The sequence below is a fragment of the Miniopterus natalensis genome, chromosome 10 (assembly GCF_054644295.1).
Source record: "Miniopterus natalensis isolate mMinNat1 chromosome 10, mMinNat1.hap1, whole genome shotgun sequence".
NCBI classification, from domain to species: Eukaryota; Metazoa; Chordata; class Mammalia; order Chiroptera; family Miniopteridae; genus Miniopterus; species Miniopterus natalensis.
The window spans coordinates 67,101,110-67,123,850 of NC_142090.1; the positions used below are offsets into that span (position 1 = coordinate 67,101,110).

The window sequence follows — 22,741 nt, forward strand, 5'->3', positions numbered from 1 at the left end:
CATAGATACACACACAAATGTGTGTGTTATGTAACATTATATCAGCAATGCATTTGTTACTGTTTTGAAATTTCTTTTGGTGTAGATTACTGTTCTGCCAAATACCATTTAAAAAAAAAATTATACTAGGGAAAGTGATTGCTGTGCTCCATTTGCAATTGTAATAATAATTTTCCTGGGAATGCTAAATTATGTCTTAATTTTATTCAAAAGCTTTTATTTTCAAAGCAATTAAGCTTATTGTTGATTGATATTTACCATCTACTGTTCCTGGAACACAAAAAGAATATGCGTTATACATAATCTTCCATTATTATAGCACATTGCTTGAGAGTAGCTATTTGATATAACAGCATTCAGCTGAGTTTTCAAACCAAAGAACAAAAATTATAGCAATTTTACTTGAAATCCATAAATCCATGCACAGGATTGTGTTCAACAGAATCACTAAATGCTATTTGTTATTCAAAGATGAATGAATCAATAAAAGAACAAAACTGATAAATCATGAGTACTTTAATGCAGAGTGGAGAGAGAAAGTAATAAATCATGCATTCCAAGCACTTGTTTTCCTTATGGCATGTTTGAAAACATAAAACATGCAATGATGAGATGCAGGTCAATATGAATGAACAATACCGAACTGCTCAGAATAGGGTTTCATTTTATATCATAGGTTAAATGAAACACCAAAAGTACTGTTCCATAATTTCTTGAAACAATCAGAGAATCCAACAATACCATGAGTATATTAACAACAGTCTCGACAATTATTTCCAAATAAATATCTGAAATGTCATAGAGATGGGAGTGGAGTAGGTGAGAAGGCTAATTGCATGCCTGGTTTGCTTCAGTGAGCTCAATATTATTACAGGTATCAATTTATATTAAGAAGGAACTGATACAACTATTTACTTTTTCCAGTGTACTTAGCTGATCCATTAAAAATTATAGACACCTATACTTATAAATGACCCCAAAAAGCAAGAAATTAGCTTTTTATATATAACTTCTGTTAGGTTAATAATATTGAGCTCTGATTGTGTTGTGTGGCCTACTGTCTCTGAAAGGTGAGAATTTTAATTATAATTAATGGGTAATTCACTCTCTTCCAGAGATTTAGTCATCACAAAATTAATCATAAGAACCATACAATTCCTCTGCAATGAATTATGCATGAAAACATTTCTCTCAGGCATCTTTTTGTGGATCTTTGGTGGGAAACACAGCTTGTTAGGCACATTGTTTAAAACATCTATTTGGTTACTGGTGTGGTTATGAATAATCTAGGTTCACATGCAGAGAGGAATAAGGCGTGTCATAGTACCACACTTTACTGCCAAGTAACATGTTTTCACTTATTTTTGGAATTAAAAACAAAACTAAACAAAATAACAAAACCACTTTCTATTTTTCAGCACAAGACAATTTTATGCCTGATATTTTAAATTCCACTCAGAAGCATTAAGAGGTTAAAGAAAACATATTTAGATACAGCAAGGTATCACATACAACTACTTAATAAAATCTTTCATTTAAAGGTTTCTCCTCAAGTCATAGGTCAAAGACTATTGGTACACTGACTGTAAAAGGGAAAAGTCTAGCAATCTGCGATTTTGATCACTGTAGCATTACTGATCAGTGCTTATTGATCACTGAAATCACACTGAGAATCACATTTTCCGTGATATTTCCTTGCTTATGTTTAAAAGGTTTTTTTAATCACAGGTTAGGAAATGGAAAATGGGGGAGGAATGAATGGGTGGGAGACACAAAAATCTATGGGAATGCATGCAACAGAAATATGCAGCATCACTTCACGTAAACCTCTGCTTTCTGCATGCAGTGATGCCTATAAAAACTGAGCCACGTTTTCTAATAGATGAGTTTCACATTAACTCAGTAACAAAAACTGTTAAACCAATTCCATGATTTTGCATGAGTAGGAGACTTGAAAGGACTCAAAGATTTCCAGCATAGGTTTTCCACGGCCCAATTATGCGAATTAGATCTCTAAGAAGGAAGCGACCCGGGCTCATTCCTTGCTCCGGTTTCTTGTTCTTTTGACGAGGGAGCAGAACAACCCCGTTTTTGGAGGAGGGCCCATCAGCATTGGGGCTTGGTTCTTGTGTGTAATTTTTATCTGGGAAAAACAAAAGAGAAAGATGATAATCTCCAGATATACCAATTTCTGAAAATCTCTGTTAGGTTAATCACATTCCATTAAATACTAAAACACCACAAGGATAAAAATGTAGTTTCTGAGTTTCTATTATTTCAAAACATATTTTTAAGAGAGATAAAGATATGCATTTAAATCATATTCCAGTGCTCAGGGTACTAAGAGAACATAAAGATGAACTGAAATTACATTTTAGTGATCATGTTACCTCTAACCTCACTTGTAGTCATAACCCCAAACTCCCTTGTTTAGGTTACATGATTATCTAGCATAATTTATGGGCCATTAGTTATGTATCATTTATTTAAGGCAGGAAAGGATGCACCATTATAGGATTCAGAATCCCAGCTAGAGCCAAACATCAAGAAGCACTTGGTCTCTGGGCAAGCCTTATTTATCTTACTAATCAGATTGTTTCTCCCTTTCAACACGAACGGCAAGGCTTAATTTCAAAACAATCATTAGAATTGCGAGTCACAAGTTAACATGCATAAAAGGTCAGGAATGATGAACTACTTTTCTAATTCATTAATTAATTGGTAATAGAATAGAATCAAATGTTGAAAAGCCTGCTTAAAACACTGAGAGACTGTTTTAAAGCTACTCGTTTTGATTTCTTTGATGTAACACTACGGACCACCTTAAATGAGACAAGCTTAAAGTAGATTATGTCTGCAATTTTCTCTAATTCAAGTCTAAATTAGAGAAGACATTTTGTGAATATCTGCTATGCTCAAAGCTAATTGAAAGCAATTATCAAAGTGGCATTTGGTCTGTGACTTTAAGATACATTGTAAGATAATAAATTATTATCATTATGTAATAAAAAGGTCATATCTTGCCTTTGGGCTAGTGATGCTAAGAGTTTTTCAAAAGCAATCGGAGACATTTTCTTTAGAGAACTGTGACTAATATAAGAACCATCGCTTATTAAATATCAGTTGTCACCTGCACAGCACCTGCGTCAGAGATGAGTATTTCTTTCAAAAAGAAACACCACCTTATTAAAAGCTGAAAAATATATCTCTTAAAGAGCATACCTGACATTTTCAAGTTAAAATGAATATCCTTCACTTGTCATTCACTGATAGCAATGAAACATACACACACAAAATGTATGTCACGTGGACAGGATCATTAAAATTGGCACTGGGGCTTTTGGGAAACAGAGATTTACTTCACAGTCTCAAAAGACAGAAATATGTCAAAACCCTGGAAAAATGAACAACTTTATTTAACTCTGTTGGAATCAGGTTATTCTGGGAAGACTCAGTGTTCTCTTAACTGTAAAAATAAATTGCACCTGTAAAAGGCTACTAGGCTAAACCAGCTCCTAACTCTCGGGATATATAATTTTATTTCATTTTTATCTTATGAACTAGGGATTTGATAGCCATATAGTTAAAATGCAAGCATGCACTTATATATGTAGATTCAAAGAGATCTCTGTCAGATTTTCTCTTAATAATTCAGCTTTAGATTACCATATGCTAGTGATTTTAAGCCCCTCTGAATGTTAGCTTTATATAGTATCTAATACCACATCATTCATTCATTTATCCATTTCGCAAAATGGATTGAGTCCCTATACTTCACTTTAGTAACTTAAAAAAAATATACAATTACACATTCTTTGTACCCCCAAAGTTATAGTCAGCCCTGGCCGGTGTTGCTCAGTGGTTAGAACTTCAGCCTGCACACAGAAGGGTCTTGTGCTCGATTCCTGGTCGAGGGCAAGTAGCTGGGTTGTAGGTTTGTCCCCGGCCCCAGTAAGGGGGGGCGTGGGAGGCAACCAATCGATGTGTCTCTCTTACATTGATGTTTTTCTCCTTTCTCTCTCTCTACCCCTTCCCTTCCAGGTCCTCTTAAAAAAAAAAAAAATCAATAAAAAAAATATCTCTGGGTGAGAATTAACCAAAAAATAAGTAAATAAATAAATAATAAAAATAAAAGAAATTATATTCAGGTAGGAAAGAGAAATTTAACAAGCACATGCAATAATGATACAGGTGCTGAAATAGGAGGCTAAGCAGAAAGGCACTATTTTTTAATGCCTGTTGAAAATAAACATGAATCTTTTTACACAAAAATATCATTTTTAGATAAGTTCCTGGGGAAGCAGTTATCACGTATTACTTATATAATGACCTTAGCTTCCAACAGACCATCAGCAGCTGAAGTGAGAAGGTATACATTTCTGGTTCACAGTTGCTGGACTAGCTCCTTGAGAGGGTACCATAGTATTAGGACATGCTGGGAAACAAGATCATTATTATCAATGGAAGAAATATCCCTGTAGTCACTTATATAAGGTTAGCACCAATTTATAGCAAGGCATAGCCAAAATATCACAAATTATTGTGTGTATGATTTTGTTTGCTCTTCGTGTTTTTTAGATATTTGAATTTTGTTTGATTATGGCTATCTTTATATTGGCAATCCTTTTTGGAAAGGAATCACATGTTGTTCCGCCTTCGAAAATAGCGCAGTATCTCATTCAGTGCTCTTGACACAATGGGACACTTAATCCATGCTACTGACGAATAGGGAGTTCTAGTTTCCAGTTTCTAAGCAGGATAATGGCCAGTCCTATTTTTAAAGTTATCTATAACCTGTGTCCTTTGTTGTTGAGTCAGTCCTATGGTCAAAGTACACAACTCTTCCTTTCATCTAACATTATTTCTGTAAAAATTAAATCTCCACCCTTTTTTTTTGGCCTGTTGTTTATGGAAATGAGAAACAATTGGCTATGTTTTCCTCTTAGTCGGGAGAGATAACATGGAGGAAACTAGCATTTGTAAAATAGACATAAATGTCTATTATGTGTCTAGGCTCTTGGCATATGCTATTTCATTGTAAAATTACATGTCTTTTATATTTGGGCAGAAGCAAAAACTACTTCATTAAGAATGAGAATAATTTCAGTCCAGGTGAACTGTTGCTGTGTCATCACACAAAGTTCAGGTGTAGCCTGCAGAAGCCTGTAGAGACTTAAGTGTAGCATCAGGTTCAGATGGCCCATGGATGGAGGAGAGGGCTGGTTAAGGGGGCCTCACCAGGGCTGGAATAATGACTCAGCTGCCTGTTTTGTATATATTCCACACTCCTGTATTTTTTTGGAGAACCTGCTATCTACTAGAAAAACAACAATGAGTAAGGAGCAGATTCCAAAGACTTTAGAATGTATTAAATTTCAGCAATCTGAAGACGTGGACCGATCATCAGGCTGTCTTTGAGGGCTTCCATCTTTTAAGATTCAGGTAGTTACTTCTTAGTTTTACATCAAACATTTATTGGGCGCCAGCTATGAGCAAGGCATTTTGCACCTTGGTTTTGATTATTGAGCTCGGAAGAGAATCTGAGATTATAAATGAGAGAGAACTTTAAGAAAACATAAGCAATGCTGATGATGGGGCTTCTAGAAGCTGAATGGCTGCATGAAGGTAGAAAAGTATTGCTTGAAAATTCAAGACAAATATTGTGAGTAACGGAATGGTGCCCACATACAAAATCTCCATTTCTACATGTCACCTACTCCCTTGGGAAGCAACAGTGGCAGAAGAGAGGCACTTCAGTCCTTTGACTCTTTCTAATTCCATTTTCTTATTTCAAATTAAGATTGAGCACATCAAAGAATGTGAACATGAAAACACTTGATTTCAGTTTATAATTAGTCAATATGAAATAAAGATGTACACGGATAAACCAGATCAAGGATTATAAGGCAGCTTTCTTGTTTCTAGTACATCGTCAGGGTTGCATAACTCCCACCTCATGATTGTAATATTAAGAATAATAACAGAAATAAAAAGTAACAAGCTTTGGCCCTTACTGCTGCTTACTATGTTGCTAAGTGCTTTACACATTATTCAGATGCTACCTGTTTCATCCATTTCTTTGAGTTGCCCTCAACAAAAGTCTACTCCCATAAAAGTATCATTATCAAAGAGTGTGGAATTGAAGTATAATTTCATAAAAGAAATTGGAGAGAGGGTTTATGTCTCACATCAGACAGTGTCTATTCCCATTAGACACTTCTGTGGTCTCCAAAGACGTTCTTCAGCCCAACTAAAATCAAGGGAAGAGATTCCCTGACTCATGTTCCAGGCAGGTTTGGCCCAACTCATTGGTATTTTCTTTCCTGGCTCCCTGTTCCCCAGCACTGGGTATTCCCACTACCCTTTATTGTTAAGGGTAGTGTTTCTCTTCCTCAGGTTATCTGAACACCCTGCTCAATGTTCGGCCCCTATACCCACCTAAGGGCTTATCAAAGCATTCTGATAAGAGTAAAACAGAGGTGGAGCTGTTCTCTCTTCAAGTAGTTCTCATACCTGCTTCCAAAAGAATAATTTTTCCATTATTTTATTTTTATATTATCTAACTTTATTCTCTTACCAACCCTGGGAGGTAGATATCAACATCCTTAATTTACAATATAGGACAAAAACTTACACAGGTTCTGTAACCTGCATTACACAACTCAAGTTGGTAAGTGCAAGACAAGGCTTTGGTAGCCCACTCAGATTTCCCAAGGCTCCTTGTTTCCCACCTCTGTACCTTTGTGTCCCTCATTGCCCTGGGGAACATTCCCTCTCTTTTCTGCCAATCAAACTTCAATCCCTGTCTGGCTCTGCTCAAATCACACATTATTGTGAAATTTCAAAGCACAGGGATGCAAAGAAGATTTTAAATGCCCTTTGAGAGAAAAGACAGGTCATTTACAGAAACATAAAAATCAGCATGGCATCAGGCTTCTCAAAAACATTAGTGCTAAAAGAGTATGGAGAAACACCTTCAACTCCCAGAGGAAAAGTTAATTTTATCCTAGGCTTCTATACTTAGTCAGGGTATTGATTAAATGCAAGGGTACAATGAAGACATTTTCCATCACAAAAGGATCTAGAAAGTTTACCTTTTACATGCCCTTTAAAACACATTTGAGGGTGTTCTCCAGCAAAACAAATGAGTGAGCTAAGAAAGAGATTCAAAAGACCACAGGATCACACTGACAACACCAAAGGCTGGTGAGGATGTAGAACATGCCTGTACACTGCTGGTAGAAATGCAAAGTGATACACACAGCCAGTCTGGAGGACAGTTTGGGCCAGTGACGATAACATGTGCAATGGTGCAATGTGCTGTGCACTGTGCTACAGAGATTATCTCAGGGTGCAATGGGAGCACAGAGCAATGCCATCGAGACAGAATTAAACCCGAGTTTTAGCAACATCACTCCGGATGCATAGATTAGGAGCTGGGTGCCTTACTAGAGGCAGGAGAGCAGATGGAAGGTTCATGTAACCCAGAAAAGCAGCACAGTGGACTTCAGTTATGGTGATGGCAGAATTGAAAGTTCTCAGGGGGGCATAATCTACGGCATATGGTAACAGTTGATGGGCTGTGTGAAATATTGGAAAAGGGAACAATTCTAGTATGATTTCATGCTTTTAGTGTGTGGTGATAATTTTAACAGAGAGATGAGTATCTGGGGGGGCAGGAACTGGGAAGCTGGTGAACTCAGTGTTGAGTGACATGCTGAAGGAGCAGTTCAGTGTCTTGGAGGTATCTAGGCCTGGTGTTCAGGAGGCAGAACAAGTGTTGAGACAGATTCAGGTGTGATGACGAGCTTATAATGATACCCACTGAGAAGAGATTCCTGAAGGACAGTAGCAAACCTGACTCGCAGAGGCTAGACTGTGGGATTGAGGAGACACTAACGTTTTGGGGTGAAGCAAGGGAACAATGTCCTATGAAGGAATCTAAGCCCAAGTAGCCAGAGAGGTAGGAGAAAAACTAGAAAGAAGCCCCATAATATAAACACTGCTCATCAGGCTTCAGTGGAGCCTATGCTTCTTCTAAAGATGAGGGTGAAACCATCAAATCACATGTCCCTGCGGAGGCCAGACATGCCTCAATTTCACAATGGTTTGCCAAAAAGTGATTTAGTTACTGAGTTCTTACACTATTACAGGATATTTAAGCAGTTGTTCATGTAATTCGGAGGTTGCCAAGCATTTTCTATAAAGGGCTAAATGGTAAATATTTAGGCTTTGCGGGCTACAGGGTCTCTGTAACCATTCAACTCTGCCACTGTGGCACATAGTACCTATAGACCACGTGTAAATGAATGGGTGTGGCTGTGTTCCAGTAAAACGATGTATGGAAACTAAAATTTGAATTTTAACATTCTTATTTTGATTTTTTCAACCACTTAAAATGTAAAAAAAAAATTTCTTAACTCTGGTTATACACAAACAGGCAGCTGTTCAGATTTGGCCCAAAGGATATAACCTGCTGACCCCTTATGTGATTATAGTCAAATATTGAAAATTGCATCTAGAATTATGAGGCATATGGTGGAAGAAATGAATGTTAATTTAAAATTGCAATTTAATGGGTCAATAGCTAAAAATGGATGAAAGTGCAAGTAATTTCATGTGGCATTTTTTTGGTATGCTGAGTGCGACAATTCAGAATTCTGTGAAAATTCTGAATTAGAATATATGTTAGCTTTCCCAATTTTGATAATGCACCAACTGATCAAATTTGGCTTAAATGCATAATCTCTTTATTGCTTTGCACCAGGGTAGGCTTCATAATATTGTAGTTCTTAGACAGTACCTCAGCGGGTAGCATTTTCCTTTTAAAATATTCTCCCTGTTCCTAGCTACTATTTTTCCCCCCTGCTTCATCTCTTTAGGAGTTCATTATCACTGGACTTATTTAGCTACCTTAAAAATGAATGGGGTTTTTAAGAGCAAAATAAATTCCATAAAATATCTGTGGGGAGAGCTTAATTTAGCAATTATCTGGAACATTAATAGTTACCTAGCTAGATTCTGGAATAAGATTGTCTCCAGCCAATAATGGAAACCATTTTGAATTCATGCATGTAGCTGAGCCATATGACAGTGGGAATAAAGAGCGTGCTAAATTTTTCAGGTCCATAACTGCCAACAAGCAAAGCAATGAAACATAACAATTTTCTAAAATTTCTGTGCCATCTTCTTTATGATTCCAGCCATTATTTTCTGAAACGATAGTAATTTCCAAGTTTAATGTTAGAGTCTTTGATCTAACATCAAATCCAGAGAAATCATTGAGAAGAATTTACAATAAATCTTTAAAATATGGGTTTGAGAGGTTTACTTGCTGATGAAATTCACAGGAATTTTAAATATGAATGGTAAGGAGAAAAGAGAAACTTTTCCCTAAAAGTAATGGGCTATTTGGCCACATTGAAGGGGAAATATTCATACCTGGATTTGAAACCTTTTTGAAGATATAAATTTGGTTCTTCCTTCCAAAATATTTTATGGTTGTAAGTTTGTTGCCAGGGAAGGTCAACATTAAAAAAACAAAACAAAAGTTTTTCTAATGTCTATGTCTCTGCAGAGAAATTTAACCCACAACTTTAACCCAGCCATTGGTTTTCTTTTAGTAGGGTCTCTCCAAAATATTGAAAGCAAAAATAAAAACAAAATAACACAAAAAAATTCTCATTCTTGATTATAACGAGAGAATATTCACAATATTTATGACTTGTGATTGTACTTTCCTTAATGAATAATATTTCATATATTTTTCCCTTTGTGGGGTTAAGATAATGAACTTGAGACATGAGGCAAGGGTTTGAGTGCCAGCTTGACCACTGGCAAAGTATCTCACATTTTTGAGCATCAGTCTCTATTTACTAAAAGAAGGTAACAATACACCTACTTTATGAGACTACTGCAAGTACCAAACGAGATTATGCATGTTACTTACTATTTTTAGTGTAATTATATTTAGTCCAGTGGAGAACACATTTTGCTAACCCTTCTCCTATCTGAGACAACAAGGTTTTCAGGATTCCTTGGGTGACATTGGGAGATGGCATATTATGGCCATCTGCCTTCTCTCCAAGGAGGCCAGAAGCACCTGGTAGCATTCCAGCCACACGCCGGGTTCCACTTCTACCCAAAGAAAAGAGTAGAAAATAAACCCATGCAGGGCACTTACTAACCCACAGAAAGTATGTTTGTTTGTTTTTAAACTAAGGGAGACCAATAAGCACATACTGACATATTATGAAAAGCAATCCCTTTCATGAGCCAATTGAGAGACTCAGCTATACCCTTGGCTATTTGGAGCATCATAGCACTGATTTTGAAGACATTCTATCAGTGTTAAACTTTGCATGGTAATCCAGTAAACATTTTGACATGCTATCCATAAAAATTTGCCATCCCATGGTGTAGTGATGATTGACTTTCCTAACAATGTGCCCAGGACATTGACTGGGGAGCACAATTCAGTTGAGTTAAGTTGGAGTAGAGAGAAAACAGCCTAGATATTATCCAGATTCTCCTCTTCCAAGGAATTGTTCCATCACTTATTCAATTGTGCAAGGCAGCAATCTGGACCACCCTTGGCACCTTCTCCTTAACTCCCATGACCAATCTATCAATTTTATCCCTCAAATATTTTTTGTATCTCTTGATTTTTTTTTTTTTTTTTTGGTCTTTCTACTATTACCACTCTACAGCCCAAACAGGTTGATAAAAATGATAAACCTTCAATTCATTTTAATTTAAGACCATTCCTGCCAGCAAGGGAAATTTAATTCACTTCAACCATCAAATTACTAACTGTACATTATCTTTATTCATTAATCATTCAGTGGAAATACATTTTTAAAATATATTAAAAGGTAACAATGATGGGTTCTAAAACAAAACAACAAAAAAACCAAAAACCAGAGAAGTCTCCTAACTGGTTATTGCCTTTGCCTTCCCTTACAATCCATTCCCCACCAGGAATGATCTTTTCACCATGCAGATCTTATCACACTCCTCTCCAGCTTCAACTCTCTTTAGTTCCATATGCCTCTTAAACTAAAGCTAAAAGTCCTTCCTGTGAGCTTCCAAGGCCCTGCAGCTCTGCTTTCCTTTGAATCACCTGCCACATCCCACATCTCTTGCCCTTCTGGTCCACATCTATCATGTCACCTTTCAGATCCTTGTGCACACCATGCTCCACCCCTTCCATGCTGTTCCCTTTGCAGAGGACAGTTTTCCCTCCCTCTACGCCTAGTTACATGGTCCACATCCCTTGGTTCTCAGGCCTATTTTGAGTTCCTTCGAAAGTCTTCTAGGCCTCTTTTGAGGTGGTCAAATTCCTTTATTATGCCCTGTCACAGTACCACAGTACCATAGTATCACAGTGCCATAGTATTACAGTACTACAGTACCACAGTATCACAGTACCATAGTATCACAGTGCCATAGTATCACAGTGCCATAGTATCACAGTGCCACAGTATCACAGTGCCACAGTATCACAGTACCACAGTATCACAGTACCATAGTATCACAGTGCCATAGTATCACAGTGCCATAGTATCACAGTACCACAGTATCACAGTGCCACAGTATCACAGTGCCACAGTATCACAGTATCACAGTACCACAGTATCACAGTGCCACAGTATCACAGTACCACAGTATCACAGTACCACAGTATCACAGTGCCATAGTATCACAGTGCCATAGTATCACAGTGCCATAGTATCACAGTACCATAGTATCACAGTACCATAGTACCACAGTACCACAGTACCACAGTACCACAGTACCACAGTACCATAGTATCACAGTACCATGAACATTTTGTTCACAGAACTTCTGTCATTACTAGAATTTTATATTTGTGTAACTGGGTAATGTGTAACTTCACTGAGTTCAGAGAGCAAGTCTTTTTTTGTTTTTTTTCCATTATAACACTTTAGGGCAAAATGTCAGCACCTTTATTAAGAAGGAATTCAATAAATATTTTTTCAAGGAATGAAGAAATGAATCTGACATCCTTGACTTAGCTTGGATTACATAGCTGTGGTCTCTTCTTAATTTTTGTTTATTGATTTAAAAAGCATGTCTAATGATATCTATTTTGTTCACTCCACAGGACTATCATGTGGATAAAACAATATGTAAAATTTTTCAAAATTTTTTTCTCCTCAAATGAAACATGTGCAACTATGTTCTGAATATTCAAGGAAATAAAAACAGTAAATTATTAAATTCTATTCAATATATTTTTATTAAGGGTTTTTAATTCAACTTTTTATGTGAAATTGGTAACATCCTGGGAATATCTCTGTGAAAATACTGAACCCTATTCTCTGTTAGTGAATAAGAAGGCTTACTCTTTAAAACTTTCAATGATACAGGTTGTTACTCTTTGAGGAAAAGCTTAGAATATGTTAGCCATATTTTCTCATTTTAACATACAAAATCAGATGAAATGAAGTGTTAGATAAAGTATGACCACAAGGCAAGCGTGGGAGGAAAGTTGGGCTGAGGTCTTGTGATTCTATAGTTTTTATCCCCAGAAGAGAGACTTCTAACTGCTCTGGAAGGAAAGAAATCTTATCTACTATTATCAGTCTGATGGTGCCCACAGACTAGGAGACTACCCATTCTAGAGGAATAGATCTCATTTTTGAACTAGGTATAAATACTTAAAAAAAAATTGCTCCTAGTGAAAGCTAATGACAAAATTCTGTTAAGTGCATACAATTTTACCACTTTTAGAATGTATAACGGTCCTGGATTCAATCAATATAAATGCATAAAATATTACATACTTGGAATATTTTTCATTTCATTTTGCCCTTTTGTGTTTCTGGACATTGTGTTCAATTTGGGTTAGGAGTTCCTATCAAAGAATATGAAGATGAGAGATACTATTATATTTTAGCTGACATGAGACAAATTTTTCTATATTAAAACTAATGAGTAAATTATTTCAGTTTTCAGAATGGATAAAAGAACAATTTAGGTTGATTTTACAGTATTTAAATAGAATGTATTAAAGAGAACTATAAAAAGGTAAGTCTAATTGCAAACATAACATGTTTGGATTAACTTTTTCAATATAATATGGTAAGAAAAATTCTTTAAAATATTTTTGTACAAAATGCAATCAAATCTAATCAGTTTGGCATTAATTAAGCTCTAATAATGTACTTCAGTATTTCTCCTAAGTAGTGTGATCCGTTTCCCTATCATCCAGGTCGATTTGTGCACATTATGGTGTCATCATAATTTTAAAACATACTGAGAAAATGACAGAGCTGCAAAATTAAAATAAATGATTAATGGTATTTTTTTTCATGTTTTGTACTAATAGGTATTACTGAGCCTTTAAATTAATAGAGCTGTCAAGCTCACGGGTGTTACAGATCCAGCAATGAACCAAAATGGAAATTATATATTCCACAGACACCTAAAGATGACACTTTGGAATATTTTAAATTTTAATTAGTAGGTGCAATTGTTTTGTTCCTTGTAACCAGCACAAATTAATTGGAAATTAGTCACAACCAATCCCTTTTTTAACAATCTGAAGTGAAAGAGATCGGTGCTTTTCACTTCAACATTCTTGTTTGGGGGACAGAAAGCACACATGCAGTAAATTGCATTGTCAATTACAAAAACAACAACTGTTGTGAAATTAGGAAAAATTATGCACAGGTAAACAAAACTAATTAATGCACAAGTAACAGGGGAACACACAAAATAACGCCCAACTAAACACTAAAGTGCCAGTTTAGAAAAAAAATAAAGGCTTTAGAAATGAAAATTTATGCACAGCATTTACCAATAAAGTCTTAGGTAAAAGGATGTTTTTAGTTTATGTTTTATTTAACTGCGTTTGAAGTCTCTCTGCCACTCACACCTTAAAAAATATACCCATCAGAACAGCAGTGTGCTTATTCAAATGTGTCAAGGTGGCAAAAGACTGTTAGTTCATTTTCTATTCCTCAAAATATCAAGATTAGACTCATTAAATAACAAATGGTGGTATTTCCTTCTTTAAGACTTATCCTTACTCTACATTTAAATATTAGACAAAATGCAATTTCTACGCACATCAGGAAAATATTCATTATCTACAACTACCTGTTAAGCATTTCCAACTGATAATTTTTGGTTACTCTTTGTATTTTCATCACTAAAAATACAGATGTTCCTTTGTGGGCTTCCCCCCCCCCTTTTAAAGTAAGCCATTGGAGCAGCTTAAGATTCCCTGAAAATGGTATGTCTACAAAGGCAGCAAGGGTCAAGTTACAATAGCTGTGTAACTTCTAATTAGAAAATGATATTCGTATCCAATTTTCAAAACAAGACGAATTTTCAAGAAATCAGCTTGGTGCATTCAATATCATTTCATACTGCTTAAAGTTAAAAGATTTAATGAAAGGGTCTTGGGAGATTCAAGAGTTAGGTAAACCTGCAGATAGCTTTCCCTGCCCTGCTATTTACTTTGCATAGTAATTTTCCTAAGCTGTTTTCCCGTCCCTCCCTCCTCATGAAAATGCCAGAGAACTTTGCTTTCAAGGAGTGAAAAATACCTGTAACCTCAGACTCGACTGAATTTTTGCAAAAGTGCTAAAAATGTTGAGCATTTCATAAACAGCTCATATACAGAAGTTTAAATAAATTGGCTGAGATTCTCTCATAGAACAGCTGTAAGGCTGTCTAATTTCTAATCTGTTTTCAGTTCCCAGGTCTGCGATCAGTTAAGTGAGGTAGTAGGTATAGGAATGCCCACCTACAATAAAGATCAGCAAATTCCAGCTATTATTCTGCTTCTCAAATTCACCCCATTCTCCCCAGAAATCTTCCCATGTACTGTTTATACTTTGTTTCTGGTAGCTTCTTGTCAGAAAACGTAGTTCTATTCACAAGTTTCCTTTAAAATTGTATCACATCTTTAGTAATGAAGAGAGATATAAGCACACAAACTGAAAAAACAAAAAATAAACACCCGATACCACTGTAGATTCTAACATAATCTTATGTGAAATGTTCATTTAAATGGTATTCCCCAGTAGAAAGGACTTTCATGGTATTCAACTCTACGAGTGGATTGAAAGGGGCATTAAAACAATCTCAGCTGATTTTGCTTCTCAACAGTGTCTCCCATGTGGGGTTTGCTGCAGTTAGATCTGCTAGTTAAGCGCCAATGGGTCTCCCTGGCCTGGCAGCTTGTTTTACACTCCTGCTCCTTTACTCAATACTGTCATCACAGAAAGCTTCAGAGACATTGTATTTCCACCTCTGAACTTTTTATCCCTAGGAAAACAAGCTTAATGAAGTGATGGCATGTTTGGGAGTAGAAAAACAAGCTGGGGACACTCAAAGTCTTACAACTTTTTGCCTGATGGCCTTGGACATTCATCTAAAGTCACCTCCCCAGTCTAAAAGCCTCCCATATGATCGTGTAACTTATTTGCAAAGTCTTAAAATGCATTTGCTTATAGACAAAGTAATCCAGAAAACAAACTCATGTAGTAATCTGTGTGATTACTGGTCTAGAGAAATGTCTAAAACTTAACTTTATCCTTATAAGTGAGTAGAAAAGCTATGCCTTTTTGGTTAATTATTCTCAAGCGAAAAGGTAAATGTTGTCTCAACTGCTTAAATAGAGGGCACAAGAATGGAAAAAAAATAAAGTCATTTCAAATGTATAAGATTTAAGATTCAAGGTTTAGGGCATTTCTTAGACTTATTTAGTATTTTTGCAAGAGATATGAAAATGGGGACTAATAGTGAAGTCTCCAAGTTGGCAGATAAGACATTATGGCTAATAATAGGCCAACTTGACGGGGACAACTCAGGCAGATCTCAAAATAGTCATACACAATAAAATCTAAGGAGAGTGGTGATGTCTTCAGTTTTAGTTAAAAAGAAGTAAGCACGCTCCACCTTGTCTTTCCCACTGAAGGCAACTACAAATCCTGCAGATGGAGCAGCCACTGGAGGATGCTAACAAGCAACTCATACAGGCAGGCTGGGGAAGGAAACCAGACTGTGAAGCGCCACTGAACCAGTGATGAGTTTCCTGGTTTTTCTCCCCTCTTGTATGCCCCAGCCTGGACTTAAGGGCAGCCTAAAACTTGAAACTGTACACCAGGCACATACAGATAGAGAGTTCTAAGAAAAGCCCAGTCTTTCTGTTTCAAGGGGTAGAAAATTATGGTCCCATAAGTCAGAGAGACTGGAAAAAACCTCTCTTCCTATTTATCCCCCTATCTCTCCCATCATAGTCCCCTGGCAATTCCACAGCAGTGGGTGCCTCCAACTGCAACGAAGGAAAGCCCTTCTCTCTGACCAGTGAAATGATGGTCCCAAAAGCATGGGGGAGTACCTGATATATTTTTTTCTGTCTCTATCCCCTTACTAGACTGCACTCAAGGCAGATGCTATATCAGGAAGTACAGGGAAACTAAGGACTTAGATTTCTAGTCAGAAGAGCAATATGGGAACCCTGGGAGGAAAACGAAACAAACAAAAAAAACCTACCATACAAACAAACAAACAAACAAAAACCAACTTCAGGGAGATCCTGGAGTGAAGGGAGGCACGGGAAAGCTATCCCTAAAGCTGGGTCCCTGAGCCCGGAATGCAGAGATTTGACCTTGAGAAGCATACTGACAATTTAGAGAACTGAATTAGGGAGTAGTCCACCACCCAGGTTCCAGACAGGCCTATGGGTCTTGTATACGTAGGATAAATCTGAATAAAATTGCAAAGATTTTGAAAGCTGAACTGACATCAGAGCCACACTCCCAGGAAGCAGATAAGAATTTGTGATCTGAACCTAACTGGGTCAATTACCTGCTAAAAGAACAATGACAATGACAACAACAACAACAAGTCAACATTCCCCACAAGAATTAAACAACACCCAGAGTAAACGTGGTATTTAATATATTCAGGATACAATCCCAAATTTCTCAACATGTGCTGATCCAGGAAAATCTCAAGCACTTCTATGGGGAAAGACAGCCCATGAAGCAACCCCGGAGATGATACTAGAGTTGAAATGATCAGACAAGGGCTTTACAGCAGCTATGATAACCATGCTCCAAGAAGTAAAGTCAGACTCTCTTGAAACACAAGGAGAGACAGAAACTATTGGCTGAGAAATAGAGGATATTGAAAAATGGAACCAATTAAAACTTCTACAGCTGAAAAATACACTGACTAAAAAGATGACTGGATGGGCTCAAAAATTAGGATGTTGATGAGAGAGGAAAAAGTCAATGAACTCGAGTACAGATGAAGATATTATCCAATATGTACAATAGAGAGAACAAAGCAGGAAAATGTTAACAGACTCAGAGGTCTATGAGATAACGCACAAAGAATCGAAAACATCGCCCGCCGGTGTGGTTCAGCGGTTAAGCACTGAGCTATGATCCTGAAGATCTCGGTTCGATTCCTGGTCAGGGCACATGCCCCAGTTGCAGGCTCGATCCCCAGCAGGGGGTGTGCAGGAGGCGGCCGATCAATGACTTTCTCATCACTGATGCTTCTATCTCTCTCTCCCTCTCCTTTCCTCTCTCTGAAATCAATAAAAATATATTTTAAAAAAAAGAATCTACAACATCATCAGAATTTTAGGAGAAAGAGCATGGTGCTTAAAAAATAGTTGAAGAAATAATGTCTGAAAACTTCACAATTTGGCAAGACATAAACCAACATATTCATGAAGCTCGGAGAACCTAAAACAGAATAAGCTCAAGGAAATCCATGCCCAGACTCATCAAAACCAAATGACTGAAAACTAAAGACAAAGAAAAAATTCTTGACAGCAGCTTGAGATAAACGATGCATTACATATTGTGGAGCAATGATTCAAATGACTGTGGATTTCTCATCAGAAACCATATTATGTAAAAGACACTATGAGAGGTATGAAGGGGAATTAAGAATGAATCTTAAAATGCTTACAATTAAGGAGGAAGAGTTGGAGAAATACATGCATAGCTGAAATACAGGGCCATGCATTGGGCTGCCATTAAGAAAAAACAGCAGAGAGTCACAGGAGTACAAAGGATCAGGCAAATATTTCAGACAGATGGGGAGTTAAAAAGTCTTCATGAGGAAATTGCTGCTAAGCTTGGCATTGAAGGAAGGGATTTTATTTTATTTTTAGTATATATGTATTTATATCCCATCATCTTCCAGAAAGATTTGAAGTAACTTTATATATATATATATATATAAACAGGATATTATAATTAATCCAGGCAAACTGAATAAAAGAAAAAAAAGTATATCAAAATAAACTATAGGTAAGATTACATGAAAAAATTGGAAATCATTAGTCTTAGGAAATTGCCGGAACAAACTACAGATTTTCTGGTAGGGGGCTTCAAGGCCAGAAGAATTAGTCTATTTCTGAACTACAAAACAGGGAAAGGGACAGTTAGGCACAGTATTAAGCAGTGTGAGTAGAAAGCCTCTGGAAAGTGGTCTCTATGTACCATGGCAGGTGGATGCCAGCCTTGGTGGAATGATTTCATGCCACGACAAGGATTCTGAGCTTTATTCCGTGTGAAATGAGGAGTCTTTGAATTTTGACTTCAGGGAGTAAGGCAATCACTGTTGTGTTATTCAGCAGTAATCCTGGTAGCTGTGTGGTGGATGGCTTTGCCTATACTGGGAAGCAGACAATAATGTATTAAAGAGAAAAATGTCTGTCTTTTGGCCACCTGTATGCCTTTTGTGAAGAAATGTCTATTCAGATCTTCTGATCATCACCGATCATCAGAGAAATGCAAATCAAAACCACAGGGACTTACCACCTCACACCTGTCAGAATGGCTGCCAGTAAATCAACAGAGAGTCGGCAAGGTCAAGGAGGAAAGGGAACCCTCGGGCACTGTTGGTGCGGATGCAGCCTGGGGCAGCAGCTATGAAAAACAATGTGGAGGCCCCTCAAAAAATTTAAAATGGAACTGCTTTATGACTCAGTGATTCCACTTCTGGAAATATATTTAAAGAAACCAAAAACACTAATTTGAAAGAATATATGTGTTCTCATGTTCACTGGAGCATTATTTACATTAGTCAAGATCTGGAAGCAACACAAGTGCCCATCAATAGAGTAGTGGATAAAAAAGCTGTGGTACATACACACAAATGAATACTACTCAGCCATGAAAAAGAATGAAATCTTACCTTTTGTGACATAATGGATGGACCTATAAGATATGCTAAAAAAAAAATCTGACAGAGAAAGACAAATATCATATGATTTCACTTATATGTGGAATCTAAAAAATAAAACAAAACAAACAAAAAAAGAAACAGACTTATAAATACAAAGAATAGCCTGAGAGTTGACAGAAGGGAGGGGAAATTGGGGGATGGGTGAAAATTGTAAAGGGGTTAAGAAGTATAAATTGGTAGTTACAGAATCCTCACAGAGATGTAAATTACAGCATAGGAAATATAGTCAATAATATTGTCATAACTATGTATGGGGCCAAGTAGGTACTGAAAATAGTGGGGGGATTACTCTGTAAAGTATGATTGTCTAACCACTACACTGTACATCAGAAACTAATGCAGAATAATAGTTCATGTAAACTATAATTAAAATACTAAAAAAAAGTTGCTCCCTTATAATACCTTGCTACAGGAATCAACCAACCTTTCCCTTTTTGACATGTCTTTACCTCCAAAAAAGAGAAATATAAAAATAAGCTTAAAAACTAAACTATATTATAGAGTCATAATTGATTACTAATATTAGATGCACTAAAGGCCCGAGGAGTGACTGAGTGAGGCAGTAAAGCATCATAATTAAGAGAAAAGGCATTAGAGCTCCTTAGCTTGCTCTACCTTTTACTGAGTAGCCTTGGGCAAGTTGCTAAACTTACCAGGCTTCAGCTTTTATTTAGTTATGCTTTAAAATTTATGATATGGGGATTATAATAACTTTACTGATCTCTTAGGTTTGGTTGTAAGGATTAAATAAATAATAAATATGAATATACAGAACAGAAACTGGTACATGGTAAACAAGAAATACTAGGCATGCTTACCATGGTTTCCTCCAAATATCTCCAGGACATACCAATGTCTTGAAAATTCAGCCTTCATTTAGATAACACTAAATATCTGGGCCTGGAAATACTTAAATTTATATATTTTTTTCATTTTCTGTCTTAATGGCCTGAGATTTATTTGTACTTAGCAAATGATTCAAGATTAACTTATACTTTAAGTTTATGATTATTTTAAACACAATAACAACAAAGACATAAATAAAAATTTAATAGGTTTCAGAACACTATTCCTCTTTTTAAAGAGTTTGTATTTTAAAGCTGTTCTGGAAATATTCTCTGTGCAAAAATAAGTGTCAAAATGAAGTTAAACTCGACATAACAGTAGTGTCTTAGGGCAATGGGAAAAAGATCCAGTCTTCGCAGGAGAGGGTGCAAGCAAATACTAAGCAAGTAGCCAAAGTCTGAGTCCAGAAAATGCTAGTGCCAAGAAAGGAACCTGGCATTCAAGTCAGAAAATAACATCTTAGAAAATGGCCCGCACAGTGGAAATGGGTACAGCAGGAGGTGGTGCTCTTAGGGCACGGAATGAAATATCTGTCATTGAAATGCCAGGGATCAAGCATAATGCAGCAAGACAACCAGGCTTGGCAGGGATTGGCTCAGTACCAGGCCAGACCACAGTTGCATGTTGAAGGTATTTAACACCGGAAGCCAAGAGCGGACAAATGGGTTCAGGGTCCCAAGAGGTATTATACTAAGGAAGGTATAAAAAAGGTAAAACACATGTAAATGCTTTCCAGAAGTTGCCTTCACTTCAGCTGTAACTTTGATGAGTCTTCACGTTTTACTTGTAGTCATTTCACCAGTTACCTTATGATCTGTTTGTGACTTCCCATCCTCTATCACACAAAAGAAAGTTTCAGGAATTCTCTCTGTGTTACTTAAAGACGAAGCACCCAGAGTGATATTGCATTACAACCTGTTTCGCATTACTTTTCATAAGAGTCTCACAAGTAATAACTAATATATGACTATATTTCAAAGTATCAACAGAATGTAGATTATATAGTGTATAAAATGAATATATACAGGGGGGCAAAAGTAGGTTTACAGTTGTTCATATGAAAAATACAATAATCAATCAATAATAATACAAGAACAAACTCTGTTTCATGTATTCACAACTGTAAACCTACTTTTGCCTCATCCTGTAGTTGATAATGCAGAGGGAAATGGCCCACAGAAGTTTAAACATAAAGCTTAAATCTTTTAAGGCTGTGAAAGTATTTCTTCTCCAATGCATTCAAATTCTATGTTTTGAATTTGTAATAAAAAAACCTAACTCAAAATAACTTTGACATGCATTTATATATAAAAAATATGTGAATGAATTGCTAGCCAACCTACATTATGTTCAGTAAAAAGAGATTTAATAAAAAGCATTTATTAAAATTGTTATACTACCTCAAATATATTTGAGAAACCCACAAATTCAAAATGCATTTGGTAGTGGCAGCCTAATGGTGTGCAAAGCAGAGTGCCATGCTCTGGGGATATACAGACAACCAAAATCATGGTGCCTGACTCATGAGTTTATGTCTACCAAGAGCGAGACAGATAAGTTCAAAAGCACTTTTTTAAAATTTATTTTTAGTGAAGTATAGCTGACATACAATACTATATTAGTTTCAGGTGTACAACGTAGTGATTTAACATTTATATACCTTGTGATATGATCACCATAAGTCTAGAAACTGTCACCGTACAATGTTATTGTAATATTTTTGACTATATTCATTCATTGTGCTGTAAATTACATCCTGTGCCTTATTTTACATCCTGTACACTTTGCTTGTTTTTTAGATTCCACATATAAGTGAAATCATATGGTATTTGTCTTTCTCTGTCTGATTTATTTCATTTAGCATAATACTCTCTAGGTCCATCCATGTTGTCATAAATGGCAAGATTTCATTTCTCTTTGTTGCTGAGCAATATTCCATTTTATTGCTGAGTTATATGTATAGATATCCCACATCTTTATCCATCTATCAGTGAACACCTAAGTTGTTTCCATATATTGGCTATTGTAAATTATGATGCAATAAACAGAGGGATGCATACATCTTTTTAAATTAGTGTTTTTGTTTTCTTCAGATAAATATTTAGAAGTGGACCTGTTGGGTTATATGGTAATTCTAGTTTTAGTTGTTTTGAGGAACCTTCATCCATACTGTTTTCCATAGTGGCTACAAAGGGCTCCCTTTTCTCCACATCTTCACCAGACTTGGTATTTGTTGACTTTTGATAATAGCCATTTTGACAGTGTGCAGTGATATCTCATTGTGGGTTTGATTCGCATTTCCCTGTTTAGTAATGTTGAGCTTCTTTTCATATCTATTGGCTATCAGTATGTCTTCTGTGGAGAAATGTCTGTTCAGGCCTTCTGCCCATTTTTAAATCAGACTGCTTGTTTGATGTTGAGTAGTATGATTTGTTTATATATTTTGATATTAATCCTTTATTGACTATATCATTAGCAAATATCTTCTCTTATTCAGTGGGTTGTCCTTTTATTTTGTTGATGATTTCCTTCACTGTACAAAATCTTTTTAGTTTGATGTAGTAAATTTTTAATTTTTACTTTTGTTACCCTTGCGCAAGATGACTGCCAAAATAATTGCTAAGACCCATGTGAAAGAGATTAC

At 36.3% G+C, this 22,741-nt stretch overlaps 1 protein-coding gene across 2 annotated transcripts in view; it reads right to left on the reverse strand.

Annotated features, from left to right (window-relative positions):
- Window positions 1-498: 498 nt before the first annotated feature.
- Window positions 499-22,741, reverse strand: part of DGKB (diacylglycerol kinase beta) — a 527,061-nt gene continuing 504,818 nt past the window's right edge. For both annotated transcript variants that reach the window (XM_016218863.2, XM_016218862.2), the window contains one exon: window positions 499-2,143. In XM_016218863.2, the coding sequence (XP_016074349.1) occupies window positions 2,036-2,143 (108 nt within the window). In that variant the 3' untranslated portion in view covers window positions 499-2,035. The remainder of the gene's footprint in view (window positions 2,144-22,741) is intronic.